Source organism: Neoarius graeffei, chromosome 10, assembly GCF_027579695.1.
Source record: "Neoarius graeffei isolate fNeoGra1 chromosome 10, fNeoGra1.pri, whole genome shotgun sequence".
Lineage (NCBI taxonomy): Eukaryota > Metazoa > Chordata > Actinopteri > Siluriformes > Ariidae > Neoarius > Neoarius graeffei.
In genome coordinates this window covers 24,895,116-24,914,601 of record NC_083578.1, presented here as the reverse complement: position 1 = coordinate 24,914,601, position 19,486 = coordinate 24,895,116, and the positions used below count along the sequence as shown (strand labels likewise).

Sequence of the window (19,486 nt, the reverse complement as noted above, 5' to 3'; positions counted from 1 at the left end):
TGTATTCCTTTTTCACCCATAAGTGCTCCCACCCTCTGGAGATGGATGGCCGGATGGACGGACGACTTTGTTCTTCCTAAACCAAGTTTATATAACTTCATTCCTCATTGCTTTTCATGTCAAGCGAACTCACTTTTTCTTTCCCACATGAGACAAGGTGCTGAGGACATTTGAGCAAAATGCAGGCCGCTAGTGCACGGTGACATTTTGACTCATTTAACCATCTGTTCAGCTTTTGGGCTGAGAAAAGGAAACTACTTTTTTTTTTTTTATCCATCCACATCTGTTAATTTTTCTGAAATGGTCTTCTTGTGTCTCTTTCTATCTGTCTTTTTCAGCCACAGTCATTTCAGTCCTGGAGAAGCTGCTGTCGCAGTCCACGGAACAGGATAACCCTGGGCGCCTGGTCATCGAGGCTGCTCACGGCAGCGCTGCTAAAGTCCGTGAACTAGTGCAGAAACATCCGGATAAGGTGGGTGTCGTGGTTTGCTATGTTGTAACTGTACTGTATGGGGGGAAAAATGCGACTTATTTCAAAAGAAAACAGTTTTATCTTTTGTTTGTCTGTATTTTTTTTTTCGGAACCCGGTTTGCGATTAAAACTGTGACGGGATTTCACCTAGCCAACCCCAAATTTGTTGAAATGCGACACTCGCTGTCCACTTCATTAGGAACACCTGCCTGTTTATGCAGTTATCCCATCAGCCAACCATGTGGCTGCAGCACAGTGCAGATTCACGTGAAGAGCTTCAGTTAATTTTCACATCAAACGTCATAATGCGGAAAATGTGATCTCTGTGACTTTAACCATGGCATGGTTGTTGGTAACAGATGGGCTGGTTTGGGTTCGAGTTTACACAGAATGCTGCAAAAAACGCAGCGTGAGCGACAGTTCGGTGTGTGTGGAAACGCCTTGTTGATAAGAGACGTCAGCGGAAAATGGCCAGATGGGTTCAAGCTGCCACGAAGGATATAGTAAGTCGTGTGTGTGTGTAATCACTCTTTACAACTGTGGTGAGCAGAAAAGCATCTCCGCATGCACAAAACACGAAAATTTTGAGTGGATGGGCTACAATAATAGAATACCACATCAGGTTCCGCCCCTCTCAGCCAAGAACAAGGATCTGAGGCTATCACGGGCATGAGCTCACCCAAACTGGACAGTTGAAGATTAGGGGAAAAACCAAAACCCTGGTCTTTTTGCAGTCTTCAACTGTCCAGTTTTGGCGAGTCTGTGCCCATGATTCTTGGCTGACTTGGAACCTGATGTGGTCATCTGCTGTTGTAGCTCATGCACCTCAGGTTTGATATATTGTGCATTCTGAGATGCTTTTCTGCTCACCACGGTTTAAAGGGTGCTTATTTGAGTTTCTATAGACTTCCTGTCTGCTCAAACCAGCTTGGTCGCCCTCCTACATGTATGATCTCTCTCGTCAACAAGGTGTTTCAGCCTGCAGATGCTCTGCATACAGGATGTTTTTGTTTTTCACACTGTTCTGTGTAAATTCTAGAGCAGGGGTTCTTGACCTTTTCTGCTTTATGGCCCACCCGTTCATACTTGTAATGAGTCGAGGCCCATTAAAAAAGATCCCCAATTATTTTGGCTCATCTTTTCTATTAGAATGTAATAATCTACTGTAAAGTGTATTAATGGGATGCAACATCACTCCCTGTTACAGATGGGAGCCCAGGAATTAAATAAATGCAGTAAACATTTTTTAAATTGTAGGTATTGTATTTAAAACTGTATGGATGTACCTGAAGCCAAACCATGCATGCAGGGCGTTCTCAGTCAGAAGGGATTGAAGATTTAAAGATTGTGCATATTTTTAGTCTTTTTTTGTATTTGTACTTATTTGTATCTGTACATGCACGACCCCATCAGCTCTGCTAATCAACTTATTGTATTTAAATAAAGTCATTCATTCATTCGTTATGAGTTGGAAAATTATCCATCCGTTGAGTTCCCCGACGTCTCAGACTACCTGGTGCTGCAGACATCGTTCTACACGGACAAACAGATGAAAACCTGGGAGAGCATGGAGGAGTACAACTTTTTATATGTGGCTGGGTTAAAGATCTGGGGATCAGGACACTGCAAGATAAATCCTGTATCGTTTTTGCCCGGGTAAGGAGGAACTTCTGAGCTTTTTGTCAGCGTCTTTGCGACGGTTGCTAGAACGCTACAAGTTTTAGTATCGGGCGTAAACAAACCACAGCCGCTCGATTCTCAATCCGCCCTGCTCTTCTCTTCCAGTAGGCATCACAGATCCATAGAATTTACCTACAAACGTATTTATTTATTCAGCGCATGTGCTCTCTGTCTCTCTCTCTCTCTCTGCGTGCGTGCACATGTGTGTGTTAAATACAGAGGAAGAATGTGGCCAAAATAAAGGCTGCTTGTTCTTAATTTACCCACAAATGTATTTATTCCACTTGAAAAGTGTACAGCTACTGGATTTGGGACACTACGACATCCTGAACTATTTAGTATTTGGCTTCAAACTTGAAAAAAATTCGTGGCCCACTAATGGGCCGGGGCCCAGTGGTCGAGAAACGCTGTTCTAGAGCGTGTCATATGTGAAAATCCCAGCAGGTCAGCAGTTTTTCTAAAATACTCAGACCAGCACATCTAGCACCAGCAACCATGTCATCGTTAAAATCACTAATGACCCTTTTTTCTTCATTTTAATGTTTGATATGAACATCGTTAACTGAACTGAACAGAAATCCATTGTATGCCAGTATCGCACATCATAGTTCATCTTATGGTCCCCCCATTTACAATTTTATAATTATAAAGGATCCAATATACTGGCCATTCCAGAAACCAATCCCAGTAAAATCACAGGTTTCAGAGAATGAGTGTAAATTAGAACACAGCGAGTAAAAACCAGAGCAAACTCCAGAATTCAAATGAATGTTTCTTACTGAACTGTGAGTCCAGTCAGGCTGAAATCTGGTATACTTTGTCCTGATGGACATTTTATGTCTTCGTATTATTGTTATAAATCTTATTATAAATTCACTTCGAATGTTTTAGTAAAATCCTAAGATCCTTTACATACAAAAGCAAATCCAAATCCATATTGAAGTAGAATCTAACTTATAAACCATGTTCCAACATCTTTACTGATGATATTTTTCAAGTGTCCATGACACGCACATTGTATGTAGTGCACTGAATGGCCAAAAGTTTGTGGACACTTGACCATCACACTCATGTTGTTCCCCAGACTGTTGCTACAAAGTTGGAATCACATTACATTACATTACATTACATGCATTTAGCAGGCGCTTTTTTTTTTTTACAGAGCAATATACAACAAATGCAAACGTCAGGTACAAGAAGTGCTGAACTTCTAGACAAGAAAGTTCTGGTGCCAACTGAACAAATGACAGAATAATACTAACTGTAATATTCTGCTGAAGTACCAGCAATCAGCCATGGAAAACAAAACAAATCAACCATATAAATGAGCTGACAAAGTACAACTAGAATAATTGGAGAAAAATAAAACTCCAGTGGCTAACCCCAGGCTAGACAGTACACAGCCTGGGTTGGTCAAGACTGCTATGCGATTATACTGTGGACAGGGAAGCAGGGAGAAAGATGCAGCCTGAAGAGACGGGTCTTCAGTCTGCGCTTGAAGGCGGTCAGGGAGTCGGCAGTTCTGATCTCAATGGGAAGGTCATTCCACCAATGGGGAACCAAAACAGACAGCAGTCTTGAGCGGGCTGGGCAGGAGTGGAGACGAGGAGGGGCCAGGTGACCAGTAGTAGTGGAGAGTAGGGATCTGAAGGTATGCTGGACCTGACCCCTTGACTGCCTGGTAAGCTAGCACCAATGTCTTAATTTTGATACGAGCTGCAACAGGTAGCCAGCGAAAGGAAGTTTCAAAGGCACGCGCGCGCACACACATGTACCCAGAGCAGTGGGCAGCTATACTACAGCACCCAGGGAGCAGTTGGGGGTTAGGTGCCTTGCTTAAGGGCACTTAAGCCCAAGGCCACCCCCTGTTAACCTAACCTGCATGTCTTTGGACTGTAGGGGAAACCGGAGCATCCGGAGGAAACCCACGCAGACACGGGGAGAACATGCAAACTCCACACAGAAAGGCCCCCATCGGCCACTGGGCTCGAACCCAGAACCTTCTTGCTGCGAGGCGACAGTGCTAACCGCTACACCAACATGCCGCAAGGTGCACGAAGACATGGTTTGCCAAGGTTGGATTATAAGACTGGCCAACAAGCGCATATGAGTGTGACGGTCAGGTGTCCACACATTTGGCCATATAGTGCATTATATAGTTAATTATTGAAACCTGCCTAATGACAACAGCTTTACAATCCCCATGTTCACCAGGTTTTCCTTGGCAAACCAAATAGAAGTGTGTAAAAAAAAAAAAAAAAAAAAGGCCTGTTGTCAGGCAAGAAAGCCAAGGGTGCAGTCGACATTGTAGTTCATCCCAAAGGCATTCGTTGAGGTCGGGGTTCTGTGCAAGCCGCTTGAGTTCTTTCACACAAACCTTGGCAAACCATGTCTTAATAGAGCTTGCTTTGTGCCCAGGGGCATTGTCATGGTGAGCCAGGTTTGGACCTCTTGGTTCCAGTGAAGGGAAATTTTTAATTCGACAACATACAAAGGCATCCTCGACAATTTTGTGCTTCCAACTTTGTGGCAACATTTTAGGGAAGGCTCATATGTGTGTGATTTAATCTTAGTCATTTCCTGGTTCTCAGTAAGCAACACTGATGCTCTTTATATACTGACTGATTGTTTGTAGGTGGATATAAAGAACCAAGGGAAGACGGCCCTCCAGGTGGCTGCTCACCAGGGCCATATGGAAGTAGTGAAGGTCCTGCTGCAGGCCAACGGTAGCATTGAAGCCAAGGACGAAGATGGAGATGCAGCGCTGCACTACACAGCATTCGGGTGAATAATAATCCTAAAAGGGTCTTGTATTGTGTGAACTGCATTTTATTTAAAGGCTGTTTGTTACTGTTATTGTTTGGGGTCCAAGCATCCAAAGTGCTGGCACCTTATTGTATGTTAGGCACCTAATTAACAAGTAGGCGGGTAATTGTTTTAGTATAAATACACAGGTGATTATTTAAAGGTCCCATGGCATGGTGGTTTGTTGATGCTTTAAACGGGCTCGTGGAGGTTTCCGGATGTTATATCCGCAGCCTTTCTCGAAGTGAACCCTCGGCACGTAGATATAGCCTCCTGGGAGAAAGCCCCATTTCAGCGCTTTTCCCAGTGCGTCGTTTTGCTAATGAGAAGCAGGAGGCGGGGAAGGGTAGAGGCGGGTCTTATTAATATTCATGACATGTAAACGTGTTACCTCTGATTGGCTAACAGCACTGTGACGCTACCTCCAGTGGGTCAGAACAAGCGGATGTGGGTGTCTTACTATGGCAAGAGAGAAGGAACAAACCGCGAAGGGAAAAATACCGCGCGCTGACGTCATTAAGGTGCGACGCGAGGAAATAAAATAAATTCAACAAATGTTTGGGTTTTTACTGAACAAACAAACAAATAAAATGAACGAGTGACTTAAAAAAAAGAATGTGGGTGTCTTTGTAAAAACTGTTTTGATTGGCTATTATAACAGAGCATGCTGCATGCTTTTTGGTTTTGTAGTACAGAGTACCTGGCTAACTGCAGGAAGCGGTTAGCTGCACAGCTAATGTAGCCATTGCAAGGCTAACGTGGCACCGATTTTAAAACACGGCAAAACGACTCAACAGTTATACACTTACCTGTTCGCTGTTTGTGGCTGATGCGGCAGGGATGCTTGGTACGGACCCAGGCTTCAGTGACAGTTGATGTGCAAAACCTGCCCTGTACTGTCCCAAGTTGTGGAAACATTCCTCAGGAAAATGCTTCCGACAAACATACACCGTCTTAGGTAGACTCGACGGCGTATTATTGAAGTAAATAAAATTAAGCCACTGCGTCTTCAGGGGCTCTCCCGTCGGCAGTAAAAACAGACTCTTTGTGTTGTCACATCCATGTACAGCGCAATTTCCATGTTTCGCTCGCTTAGGTGGTGCCATGTTGTTGTGTCCTCTATGGTCTCCTCACTACAACTGGGCGGGGCAATCCATACAGTGGGTGGGAATCCAGAGGGGGGGGCGTGGGGATCATCTCCCTTGCTGACGTAGTAAAGGGAAGAGTTTATCAACGCGCCGTTTTGACGCGCCATTCTCAAATGTTGGGCATAGTTTGGTTTACACATTATGAAATTTCTAGCCACTGGGGTGACTTAAGAAGGTCAGAGGAACTCATTTTAACGTTAAAAAACCTCAGAAGGTGAAAATTTCATGCCATGGGACCTTTAAAAAAAAATTGCAATTAAAAAAATATATATATTTCCAACTTGAAAAGCGGCATGCAGATGTAATAAAGGTGCGTGCAGGCTCGTCACTTATCTATACCGATTCGTACAAAACGCTTTGTTTTGAAATGGGTAAAATAAATCAGAATTCCACCTTACCTTTTTGAATAGTTTTAGACCAAACTTCGTAGCATCTTTAGTGCTTTTAGGAACAGCACTTTTTCATAATGTGTAATTCTTCCTCACTTAGGGGGTGACGGCGACTGGCCACCATTTTGCCGAGTTGCTGTAGGTGATTATCGAGAAATGGTTCGAATCTCTCAACCAATCAGCACGCCTGATTTTTCTATAATCACCTGCGTATTTATACTAATGATGATTAGGGGGCCAAGCATGTAGTACTGGGACCCTACTGTATTTGCTGTGACCTTATTTTATTTGTTAGGATTTTTATTAGATAGAAATAAACATGAGACAGAAACACTGGGTAACAAAACCTTCGTCTTTAGTCTGGACTTTGAATGCTTGCATTTGTATCAGTTATTATGGATTGATTGATTGCAGGGAGAAACTTTGGAGGCTTTTATTTGTCCAAACTGACTTTCCGCCATATGCAATGGTTTCCACTGATTTGATCATAGTTTGGCAAAGCTGGGTGTCAGTGTTGTGTTTGTCTGTGCCGAGCCATTTCGGTCTTTGTTTTTTATGGTAAAACAAGTTCAGATGTGTATTAGCTCATCTTGGCATTTATGGTGTGTGTGTGTGTAGGAACCAAGCTGAAATCGCACGCCTCCTCCTGAGCAAAGGGGCCAGCGTCAACCTACTGAACAACTCCATGTGTACAGCGCTCCATATTGCTGTCAACAAGGGCTTCACTGACGTAGTGAGGGTACTGACCGAGCACTCTGCCGATGTCAACCTGCAGGTACACGTGCACAAATGCACGCATACCGTCCCTCTGGATTGCTTCTGCAAGTGTAGAAAACAGTAATGTTTGGAGGCAACTGACTTTAAGAGCTCTGTATAAAATAAAAATCTGACTCGCTCTCTGGCTATCTATCCATCTGTCTGTCTGTCTCTCGACTCTTCCACATACAGTACCTATCTGCCTGCCTGCATTTCTGTCTATCTCACCCTTTATCAGTGCAAGTGCAGAAAAAGAGAAATGACTGATTCAGCTGGGAAAACTGGCTTTACATGCTGTGCTTTCTTTGACTTATCTGCATCATTAGGGACAATTAGCAAATTAGCCCATCCTCTGAATTCATTCTCAGGCTTTGTAGTGACACGCTGCTGATTTCGACTCGCACTGCTGAGCTGCTCTGTTCTGAGCCTCGCGTTCCACATTTTCCACTTGAACTGTAGGGGCTCAGCTGGAGTGGAAAGGCTCCATGAAGGAGTTTTGGAATGCACACAGAAACGCATGTATGCCAGCCTTGTTTTTTGCGTATTGTACAAAGGCATAGACCATGTCAGATTTTGTTCCCTGCTTAACCACGCCACATATTACCACAATATACGCTATGTGTGAGCTTTGTACTGTAGTGTTGTTCAAATTCGAAGTGGAGGTATACACTCACCAGCTACTTTAATAGGAGCTTGTTCTTGATCCGAAGATTCCTGTTCTGGGCTGGTAAGAGTGGAACCCAATGTGGTCGTCTACTGTTGCATGCTGAGATGCTTTTCTGCTCACCACAGTTGTAAAGAGTGATCGCTTATGAGTTGCTAGATCCTTCCTGGCAGCTCAAACCAATCTGGCTATTTTCCTCTGACCTCTCATCAACGAGGCGTTTCCACCCACAGAACTGTCGCTCACCCTGTGTTTTTTGTTTATCGCACCATTCTGTGTACATTCTAGAGACTGGTGTGTGTGTGTGAAAACCCCCAAGAGATCAGCAGTTTCTGAAATAGTCAAACCATTCCATCTGGCACCAACACCCATGCCACAGTGAAAGTCACACTTTGAGATCACAATTTTTCCCATTCTGATGTTTGAAGTGAATATTAACTGAAACTCTTGATTTGTGTATGCGTTGTGCTGCTGTCAATGGATTGGCTGATTATTAAAAAAATATATAAATGAGGGCAAGAAGAGAGGATATTACGTGGTTGCGTGAAGCTATTTAGTTTATTCATTACTCGTGGTGAATGAATATATCACGAGTGGGCGTTTGCTCTTGATGCTCCGACACCAGCCTCAGTCCACTCCTTGTGAAGCTCTCCCAAGTTCTTGAATCAACTTTTTTTTGACAATTCTCTCAAGGCTGCAGTCATCCCTCTTGCTTGTGCACCTTTTCCAGCCAGCCTTTTCAGTAATGACCTTCTGTGGTTTACCCTCCTTGTGGAAGGTGTCGATGATCATCTTCTGGAGAACTGTCAAGTCAGCAGCCTTCCCCACGATTGTGGTTGTGTGTACTGAACTAGACTGAGAGATGCATGGTATTTGTGTTTTACTCCAACTCGAAATGAAATATTCTCATATTTTGAGATATCGGGTTTCTGATTTTCATGAGCTATAAGCCGTAATCATCAAAATGAAAACAAACAAAAAAAAAGGCTTGAAATAATTCCCTATGAGGACAGTTGAGGGTTATACCTGTTAAAACTGTTAATATTATAGTCAGGCTGTCTGTTGTTGCCCAAATGAGGATGGGTTCCCTTTTGAGTCTGGTTCCTCTCGAGGTTTCTTCCTCATGTCGCCTGAGGGAGTTTTTCCTTGCCACCGTTGCCACAGGCTTGCTCATTGGGGATAGATTAGGGATAAAATTAGCTCATGTTTTAAGTCGTTCAAATTCTGTAAAGCTGCTTTGCGACAATGTTTATTGTTAAAAGCGCTATACAAATAAACTTGATTTGATTTGAATTCATTTTACAGTACATGTAATGAGTGTAGAATATATGAAAGTTTACCTTTTTGAATTAAATTATGAAAAAAATAATTTTCAAGATATTCCAATATTAGATGCTTGTGCGCGCGCACGCGCAATAAATATGTACACAATTTAAAGAAAAAAAGGTAACATTGAATTCGAAGGTGAAAATATATATATGTATTTATTTTGTCCTTGGTTGGTTCAGTAATGCTGTCTGCCATTTTTTTCCCCTTCTTTTTTTGGTGGTTGGCAAACCAACTTAAAGGTACATTACCGCCACTGACTGGGCTGGAGTATGGAACAGGTGATATTGGGAGTGGGGGAGAACTATATTTTTTTTATTTCGATATTTCTGTTTCTTGATCATTTCTGACTAGATGCGCTCTGCCTTTTTGTTTTTCTCTACTCACGGTATATGAGCTGATTTATAGTAGTAGAGTAGCCAATCAGAGCATGAGATTGCTCATATTCTGTGGAGAGATATATGTACTCTGTGTTTGACTTGTCCAGGGTGTACCCCGCCTCTCGCCCATAGTCCGCTGGGATAGGCTCCAGCTGGCCTGCGACCCTCTACAGGATAAGCAGCTACAGATAATGGATGGATATCTATCACCTTCTAATTCAATGTTTTTTCTTTATTTTATTAATTAAGACCCTTCTTGTCTTAAACTAATGATGGATGTCGTTTCTCTTAAGCGTTGAGTTGAGCGGTTCTTGACATAATATGGATTACTACAGTTGTCAAATAGGGCTATTTACTGTATTTTTATTTAGTGTACCATTTACTGTTTGATGATCTCCTGCATTAAGAACGCAAGAAACTGCACTTATTAACTTTTGACGATGCATACCTGTTAATTGAAAAGCATTCCAGGTGATTACCTCATGAAGCTGGTTAAGATAATGTTAATCGTGTGCAAAGCGTCAAGGTAAACGGTGGCTACTTTGAAGAATCTAAAAGATGAAATATTTTAATACGTTTTTATTTATCATATGCTCCATGTGTTGTTTCATAGTTTTGATGTCTTCAGTATTGTTCTGCAGTGTAGAAAGTCCTATGAATGAGTAGGGGTGTACAAACTTTTTTTTTTTTAATTTGACTGGCACTGTATATAAAAATTTAATTTAATTAAGTCGGTCTCACACATCAGAGAAGGAAAAGTTGATCAAATAAATTAATAAGAAATATCTCTGCTTGCGAGGATTTTCTTGCTGGCAGTGCCGATATTGTTAACATTCTGACTATTCATGCGACAGCAATTAATAATGGTGCATTCTTGCGCTCTTTGAAGTAAGTGTTATCTGTATTTGGTGCAAGGTCTCCCTTATTACCCACCTGTAATGTAAAGATCAGTCTATATAGTGAACCGTAATCAGAGGTGGACAAAGTACCCAACTTCATTACTTGAGTCAAAGTACAGATCCTACTGGTCAAATGTTACTCCGATACAAGTGAAAATTGTACAGTTAAATTTTTACTTAAAATACTGAAGTACTTGCTTTTAAAAATACTTAAGTATTAAAAGTACATTTTCTGTCAACACATCGTTGTATTATTGCCACAACGCTTACAAAACCTAATGCCGTTACCAAAGACAGAAATGTGAATTCACAAAATGAACGCATGCTGTGCCATCATGGTGGTTTAACGCTAAGCTAGCTAGTCAGTGAAACTCCACCTGACATGCTAGCAAACTCTTTTCAAACTCAAAATCATACTGGGTAGCGAACGCTACAAGAGAAGAGAGATTTCTACATTGTTTATTTGGCAAGATTATGCTAAAACATATTTCTGAAAGGACTTCAGATAAGTTGACGTTATTCATGTTAGCGTAACTCCGTTTTTACATGCTAACTAACAGTGTCCAAGTTAACTAGCTATGTGTTAACGTTAGCCGTGGACAAGGCGACGGCAACTTGGCGGGCAAATCCATAGAAAGTCATTTGAATAACCAGACTGCACAGCTATTACAACGTTATCGCTAGCTCTAAAAGCACAGACAACTTCGTTGCAAGCTTTCTATTGGAATAAAACATTTATATACCTGTTAGAACCTGTGTCTGTCTCAGTTCAGATGCGTTGACGTAAGAGCGCTCTGGAGCAGGGTTAAAACAAACCACACGAGTTAAATCAATCTGGTTTATTCAGGCACTGCTCAACGATACACAGAAAGAGCAGGGTTTATATACATCAGAAGCTTGCGTGACAAGATAAGTAAGGGGCTCGGGGGCACAAGGTCAACTCGCCAGATAAGGAGTCGTTTTTATTATACATGAAAGAGCAGACCATACACCCCCTAGAACAGGAGGAACCAGGAATGTGGTTTCAGCGAAACTAGAAGGTACAGAGAAAACAAAAGAGTATGTTCTCGCGATTATGCACGTTTACCAGGGTGTGAAAGGGTCATAAAGCTCAGGACAGCTATGCACGAGAACACACACAATCTTACAATCCCCTCTTTTATACTTTGTTTACAGAGTATAACTACAGTTTAGACTCTAACGTATTGACAGACATAACAAGACTGATTAGTATGTTGTTTAGCAGTCCAATTGGCAAATCGCCAAAAAACGTTGTCCTCGTGGCTGGCTTGAGCGGGATTCCCTGCTCCAAGCGCTAAGACCAATACCAGAAGGAAAGTCATACTGGTCACTGACTTTGTTCTTTCTGTGTCCACAGGATGTAGATAGTTGAAGGTAGCCCAGGCTCACGTGTCTTTCAGATTCTTTAGCCCAGAAGTCTGCAGGACTCACCGACCATCCCCTCTTTGTAGATCAGCCGAAACCGGATTATTCCAGATGCTGGGGAGAGGATCCCTGAAAAGGCCGTCAGCTGTTGTCACAACAACTTTCTGAAACACAAAAACCTGTTAGACATCATCATCATAGATTCAATTTACTATTGGAGCCTTCTTGATTCGGCTGGCGTGGATCCACTGTGGAAAAAGGTCAGTTAGTACAGCCGTTCGAGTTACAGCGAGCACATCCGTGGGTTCACTGTAGGGCGGTTCCTCCAAAGGAGCGCCTAATTTCGCAAATTTCTTTACCAACACTTTATCCCCTACCTCAAAGGGGTGAGTGGGTGCCTCAGGAATGGGAGGCTTTTTGGAATTTAGTCTCGTCCAGTACTCATCCAACACCCGCATGAGACCCACGGCGTACTCACTGAGATGTACATCAAGATCACTCGTTCCTATAGCCTGCATACCTCTGCGCCAGGGTGTAGGAAAAGGCCGGCCCATCACGAGCTCGTACGGAGACAGGTTGTCGAGGGCCACTTGAGCGGTCATTCGCATGTCAGCGAGAACTAAAGGCAAAACTTGTACCCAATTTTTAGTACCAGCTTCTTGCATGGCTTTACGCAGCTTACCCTTGATTGTTCTGTTTGCGCGCTCCACAATGCCGGAGGATTGTGGATGGTACGGGATGTGGAAACGCCAATGGATTTTTAGGTCCTTACATAGTTCTTGTGTCACCTTAGAGGTGAACGGCGTCCCTTTGTCAGAGTCTATCCCTACCGGGAGGCCATAACGCGGAATGATTTCTTGCGTCAATTTGTTTACCGCCGTGCGAGCGTCTTCTTTCCCGCAAGGGAAAGCCTCCACCCATCGTGAAAATTTGTCGACCATGACCAAAAGATACTTAAAGGGGCCCTGCTTTGGCATGTGAGTGAAGTCAATCTGCCATTCCTGGAACGGCGTGTCAGGTATGGGAAGGTGCTGATGTACCGCGCCTGGTTTAGATGGATTATTCTGTGCGCACGTTAAACATCTGTCTAGAATGTGATGTACATCGGTGTGTATTTTGTCGATGCAAAATATTTTGGATAAATCCTCCACTACCCCCCTTCGTCCGCGGTGAGTGGGACCATGAAACTCGCGGACGAGAAATGGAGTGCAATGTCTAGGTAAACAAAGGCGGCCCTGAGCATCGATCCGAACGCCGTCAGACGGCTGCGCGCCGCATGAGTCCCAGAAATGGTTGTCTGAGGCCGAAGCGGAGGCCTGGAGGGAGATCAAGTCAATGTCCGGAAGAACGGCACTAATCATACGGCTGGATGAGACCAGGGAGAGAGTAAGCGAAGGCGGAAAAACACCGGAGGCAGCCGCGGCTTTGGCAATGCGATCGGCGAGAGAGTTTCCCCTGATCTCAAAAGAGTCCCCAATACAATGAGCACGAGTCTTAACAATGGCTAAAGAGCGCGGGAGAAGACAGGCGGTGATTAAATCAGTAACAAGCGAAGAATGAGAAATGGGCTTACCGTCTGCAGTGGTGAACCCACGCGAAGCCCAAATCCGACCAAAGTCGTGAGCAACGCCGAAAGCGTAACGTGAATCAGTGTAGATAGTGACGTCTGTGTCCTGGGCAATAACACATGCACGGGTTAGAGCGTATAGTTCGGCAGCCTGAGCCGAGGAGAAAGGAAGAGAAAAAGCTTCAACAGTTTCATCAGGAAGGCGGCACACAGAATAACCACACACGAAAACGCCGTCAGAGGGGCGTGAGCACGAGCCGTCCACAAACAGCGAATCACCTGAAAGTAACGGGGTGGAGCGTAAGTCGGGGCGGATACTTGTCTCGAAAAGAATGCTAGAAATGCAGTCGTGTGTTTCAGAAGGAAGAAAATCATCCTGTGAATTGAGGAGGCGCTGAAGCGCGTGCGCGAGAGAATCAAAAGAGGAGGAGGGCTTAACAGTAAGGTTTTCGGTGGCCAAAAGAATAGACTCGTATCCAGAGCGACGCTGCGCAGATAAATGCTGGGTACTGAGGTTCTTTAAAACGTGCACTACATCATGTGAGGTGTGGAGAACGAGCGGGTGAGACAAAACCAGCCGTTCAGCGTCCGTGACCATGACAGCACATGCAGCCACCGCCCTGAGGCAAGCAGGGAGGCCCTGTGCCACAGAATCAAGAGTTTTAGAGAGGAACGCACAAGGCCGCATACCCCCCCCGTGCTCCTGCGCCAAAACCCCAGACGCAGTTCCCTGCTGGTTGCACACATATAAATGAAACGGCAAACGGTAATTCGGAAGTCCGAGAGCAGGGGCCGAGCATAAAGCCTGTTTCAAGGCCCTGAAGGCCGTCAGCATCTCATCAGACCACACCAGGGGCTGAGTCAAAGGGTCCGAGTGCAGAATTGCAGAGCGCAGACACTTGTCATAGGTGGAACAGTCAGGAATCCACTGGCGGCAGTAATTGATAAGTCCCAGAAAAGCCATGAGGGCGTGTTTGGTGGCAGGCACCTGAGTGTCTAGGATGACCTGCACACGCTCGGGGCTGAGCCTGCGGGAGCCCTGGGAGAGATCGTGACCCAGATATCGAACAGTGGGGAGGCAGAACTGAAGCTTAGTTCGTGAGACCTTGAAACCTTCTTGCGCCAGAAGAGAGAGGAGAGCGAGTGTGGCTTTAGCGCAAAGGTCCTCGTCCTCCGCCGTTACCAGAAGATCATCCGCGTATTGGAGCACGGAGGAGCCCGAGGGGAGGCACAAACCGGCCAAGGCGTCCCTCACTACGGCTGTAAAAACCGCGGGGGAATCGACATATCCTTGGGGTAACCTGGTCCATGTGTACTGCTTTCCCCTGTGCGTAAAAGCGAACAGGGGCTGCGTGTCGTGGCCCACAGGGACGCTGAAAAAGGCAGAACAGAGGTCAATCACAGAGAAAAACGCATGTTCACACGGAATCGAGGCCATAAGAGAGGGAACGTCTGGAACTAATGGGGCGACTGGGATAATTAACTCATTAATCTTACGCAAGTCCTGGGTGAAACGCCACGTGCCGTTGGGCTTCTGCACCGGATTCACTGGGGTGTTATAAGGGCTGACACAGGGAACAACCACACCTTGCTCTAGGAGAGAACACAGAACATCATCAATGCCAGACAGTTTAGCTGGGGAAAGGGGGTACTGTTTTACATATACTGGCGAAGAGTGTTTAATGACCGCCTCGTAAGGGGTACAGTTAACAAAGCCCACCTCGTCCTTATGTTCCGCCCAAAGAGAAGCTGGAAGGTCAGAAAGAGAGGGTGTGAGGTGGGTAACGGCACAAGCAGCATTGAGAAGGTTATGGGGAAGAGAAAGGGAGGTGAGGGCAAGAGCAGCCGACGAAGTGTCGTCTGGTATGTCAACAACCATGTGTGAGCCACTAAAAGAAATAGAGAGCCCTAGGAGGCTCATGAGGTCCCGTCCAAGCAGGTTAAAAGGGCAATCAGGCATGCAAACAAAGAGTGAGAAAACTTCAGTAAAGGATCAATGGCGCAAGTGACAGAAAGGGGGGGGCGTGCAACTGGAATGGAAAGGAACCCCTTCTATTCCCACAGAGCTTACAGACCGTGTAGATAAAGGACCCGCATATTCCCTCCCCACTGAGGACATGGTAGCCCCGGTGTCGAGTAAAAAAGGATATTCAGTCCCTGCCAGGCATAAAACAATAGTGGGAAGATCTTCGTTAAGAGGGGAGCTGAATAAAAGATTTAACATAGCAACGGTCGGGGTTTCATCGCTCTGAGGGCAGCCCTATGGGCGGGCAGGATCTCTCTGCCCTGTGGGGCTTGAACCGGCGCGCATGACGGGTTTCTCGCGTTCCTGCTCATCTCGCTGTTTCGCATGACATTCTCTTATCCAGTGCCCCTCTTTTCCACAATAGTGGCACTTTCCATTTCTCCTCCCTCCCCCGCCGCGCGGTCCCGTTCGGCGACCCCTCTCCTGTCGTCCCTCCGCTCGTCCGCCCGGCACGACGGATAAACATGCTTTATTCGTTTTACAGTCTAAAAGACCATCGCTCTCCAGCGTGCGCACCCGCTCCCCGGCCTGACGGAGGACCAGATTATTCCGGTCACTCCAGTGATGTTTTAAAACGCTCTGTATTTCGGGGCGACAATTAGACAGAAAGGTGGACAAGAACATTGGGTTCGGGTTTGCCAAATCAAGTTCAAGACCTCCCAAATGTTGCCAAACTTCCCCAAAGCGCTTCCAGAAAGCCGACGTCAGCTCAGAACGCTCCTGTTTGCAATTAGTGACCTGTGACAGGTCTCTATTTGCTTGTTTTAAGGCGAGCAGGTATCGTGTCAACTGCTCACGAAGCTGCTGCAGTGCGTTCGGCGTGTCCTTCCAAAAGAAGGTAGACACGGTGCGCTGGCGAGGGCGACCGTTTTCCCCTACCGGAGGCAATTCCTCCTTAACATTAACAGCAATATCGTTGACGGGGCGGAGGACCTGTACGTTTTCTAACAGGGCCGTCTCATCGTATGCGCCTCCTAATTTATTCTGCAGAATAAACCGGTAGTCGGCTCCCGTTAGCTGACAGTTACGAGAAACATTAATTAACTGATCAACAAAAAGCAAGGGCTTATCGGGTGACGGAAGAAGCGAGATGATGTCCTTAAGAGCCGACGGGGACGGGGGAGTTATATCAATACCACTGCGCTTTGCAACCCATACACAAGCAGCGTTTTGTGGCGGATAAGGACGCGAGCCGGCGTCTGGACCCACACCATCGGGATTATCCCAATCGTCATCATCAGTGTCATCATCGGTATCGTCACTACTTTCTTCGTCTTTGCCGTTCTTGGCTGATGCAGGCGCACCCTTTATCCCTCCGGGACGCTGCCCTCTGTCAACCACGGGAGGGGGATATGCGGACACAGCAGCCAAGGACGGATAAATTTTAGGAATCGTTTTTACAGATGACGACGATTTACCAGTAATTTTTCCAGCCTTACTATAAGGCGGAGGTTTACTGTCTAACGAGGCTGGAGGAGCAGAATGAGATTTGGATTTTCCTAGCGCCGCCTCCTCCGTTTCCTTGGTGACGGGTGCAGCCCGAGGCTTCGGGATGGATTTCAGGACTGAACGGGGAGTATAAGCCTGTTTAAAATTATCCCAAATCTTCTTCATATCATACCATTTGGCATATCCTTCCCGCATATACGGGCGATCCCATCCGGGGTCCCCTAATCCCTCATAAATCATGCGATGGGCCGATGCAAGATAACCAGGATCGAAAGTACCTCGGCGAGGATATGAAGGAATTTGAGGGTTGGCCTCGGTCCAACCTGCCAAATTATCGAGCCAAGGAGAAACATAATAAGCGAAACCGCACCTAGTCATCCATTCGGCCGGGGTTTCCCCTGGCGCAGGCTTAGGGAACGAGCTTCCCATCGTACAATGACAACAAACGGATCTGAAGAGGAACAGACAACAAATATAGTACAAATTTGTATAGCGCGCTCTTCCTGGACTCGAACCAGGGAAAACTGTCCTCCGTAGGACACTACGAAACTACTGCCAACCAGGTAGTCAATCAAACATGTCTTACCTGATTGAGAGTATCACGTCGGGGTCACCAAATTGTTAGAACCTGTGTCTGTCTCAGTTCAGATGCGTTGACGTAAGAGCGCTCTGGAGCAGGGTTAAAACAAACCACACGAGTTAAATCAATCTGGTTTATTCAGGCACTGCTCAACGATACACAGAAAGAGCAGGGTTTATATACATCAGAAGCTTGCGTGACAAGATAAGTAAGGGGCTCGGGGGCACAAGGTCAACTCGCCAGATAAGGAGTCGTTTTTATTATACATGAAAGAGCAGACCATACACCCCCTAGAACAGGAGGAACCAGGAATGTGGTTTCAGCGAAACTAGAAGGTACAGAGAAAACAAAAGAGTATGTTCTCGCGATTATGCACGTTTACCAGGGTGTGAAAGGGTCATAAAGCTCAGGACAGCTATGCACGAGAACACACACAATCTTACAATACCTCAGTATGCTTCTACAGGTTGGACAGCAAATTTTTGTAGGCCGTGATGTGGTTTGTTTTCGGCAAACATTTAAAACGAAACGACTCTTTAATCCTTTCAGAAAACTGAAACATGGGTTCTAGGTATGGCCATGGGTGCGTGCATTCCCCAGAAGAACCGCCTCCTTCCATTCTGCCATCAACTGATCGTGTTCAAATAAAGCTGCTGGGAAATCACTGAGCTTGATTTTATCCAGTCTATGGACACGACATGACCCGAGTGATTACTGATCGGCTGTCTCAGGGTCACCTGTGAAAAAACCAATCACGTTTTAGAAAAGAAAAGAAAAACGCATCCACTTTCAAAGCTGCTTCATCGTAACGAGGACCTTGATAGAAATGTAGTGGAGTGAAAAGTACAATATTTGTCTTTTAAATGTAGTGAAATTAAAGTCTCAAGTTTCCAAAAAAAAAACCCCTTAAGTACAGATACTCAAAAAGTGTACTCAAGTAAACGTACTTCGTTACTGTCCACCTCTGAGCGTAATGAATAGGAGTAGGATTTTTATCCGGAGCCTCTGAATCACATCCACTCTTCAAATGTACCAACAACAGTGTGTAAACCCGGTCAGGAGGGTGAGCAGCTGCATACCTCCTGATTAAACCACATCATCTGCCTGCAGCCGGGACACATTTCGGAGAGTCTCTGGCGTTTGAACATTCGATAACATGTAGAAGCAAAAAACAATAACCAAAAAAACCAGCATAAAAACACTCTGGCCAACAATACGACCACCACAAACAAGATACAACAGGTGTGATCATATCCAGATGTTGACACATGGAATCAACAAAAAAAATTAACAAAGGTGACTTTCAGAATAAGTTGATTGCGAAATGGAAGACGCGATACAGATGACAATATTGGCAGATAAACAAAAATGCAGCAAGCATCCCAAGGCAAAATATAACTGCTAGTAAGAGTTTCAAAGTGAACACACGTAGTTCATCGGCTCACTCTGATAAAGTAGCGAGATAAGCATACGTTGCTCGATAGGCCGATAGATCTAATTTCCTGTAGCTAGCAGCTTTAAAAAGCTGATTCTGCCAAAACTCAGGAACACAGCAGTCCTCTGGCAGCGTCTCATGGGAGAAGAGCTCTTTAAAGCAATGGCACTTTATTTTTCCAGGTACTGTCCTTCAAACGGAGTCAATTGGCCTCAATGGTTGGTCTGTAAACTGAGCAATCAGGCACAAATAGCTGACCATTAATGGAAGATGTTGCCCATCAACATTTGAATGCCAAAGCTATTCATATATATTTGGAGCAAATGTATTAATTACACACTAGCTGGGTGGCATACGCTGACAAGCCACTTTCGATCTCGGTGACTTTGGCATGATAGGTTGATATTTCAGAAATGGCTTGTTGATGAGAGAAAGGTCAGAGGAGGATGGTTGGATTGGTTCAAGCTGACAAGAAGGCTATGTTAACTCAAGTACTCTTTACAAACATGGTGCACAGAAAAGCA

At 45.0% G+C, this 19,486-nt stretch overlaps 1 protein-coding gene across 2 annotated transcripts in view; it reads left to right on the top strand.

Moving 5' to 3' along the window:
- Positions 1-19,486, top strand: part of mib2 (MIB E3 ubiquitin protein ligase 2) — a 212,687-nt gene that overhangs the window by 140,416 nt on the left and 52,785 nt on the right. For both annotated transcript variants that reach the window (XM_060931604.1, XM_060931605.1), the window contains exons 10-12: positions 339-472; positions 4,788-4,936; positions 7,113-7,269. In XM_060931604.1, the coding sequence (XP_060787587.1) occupies positions 339-472; positions 4,788-4,936; positions 7,113-7,269 (440 nt within the window). The remainder of the gene's footprint in view (positions 1-338; positions 473-4,787; positions 4,937-7,112; positions 7,270-19,486) is intronic.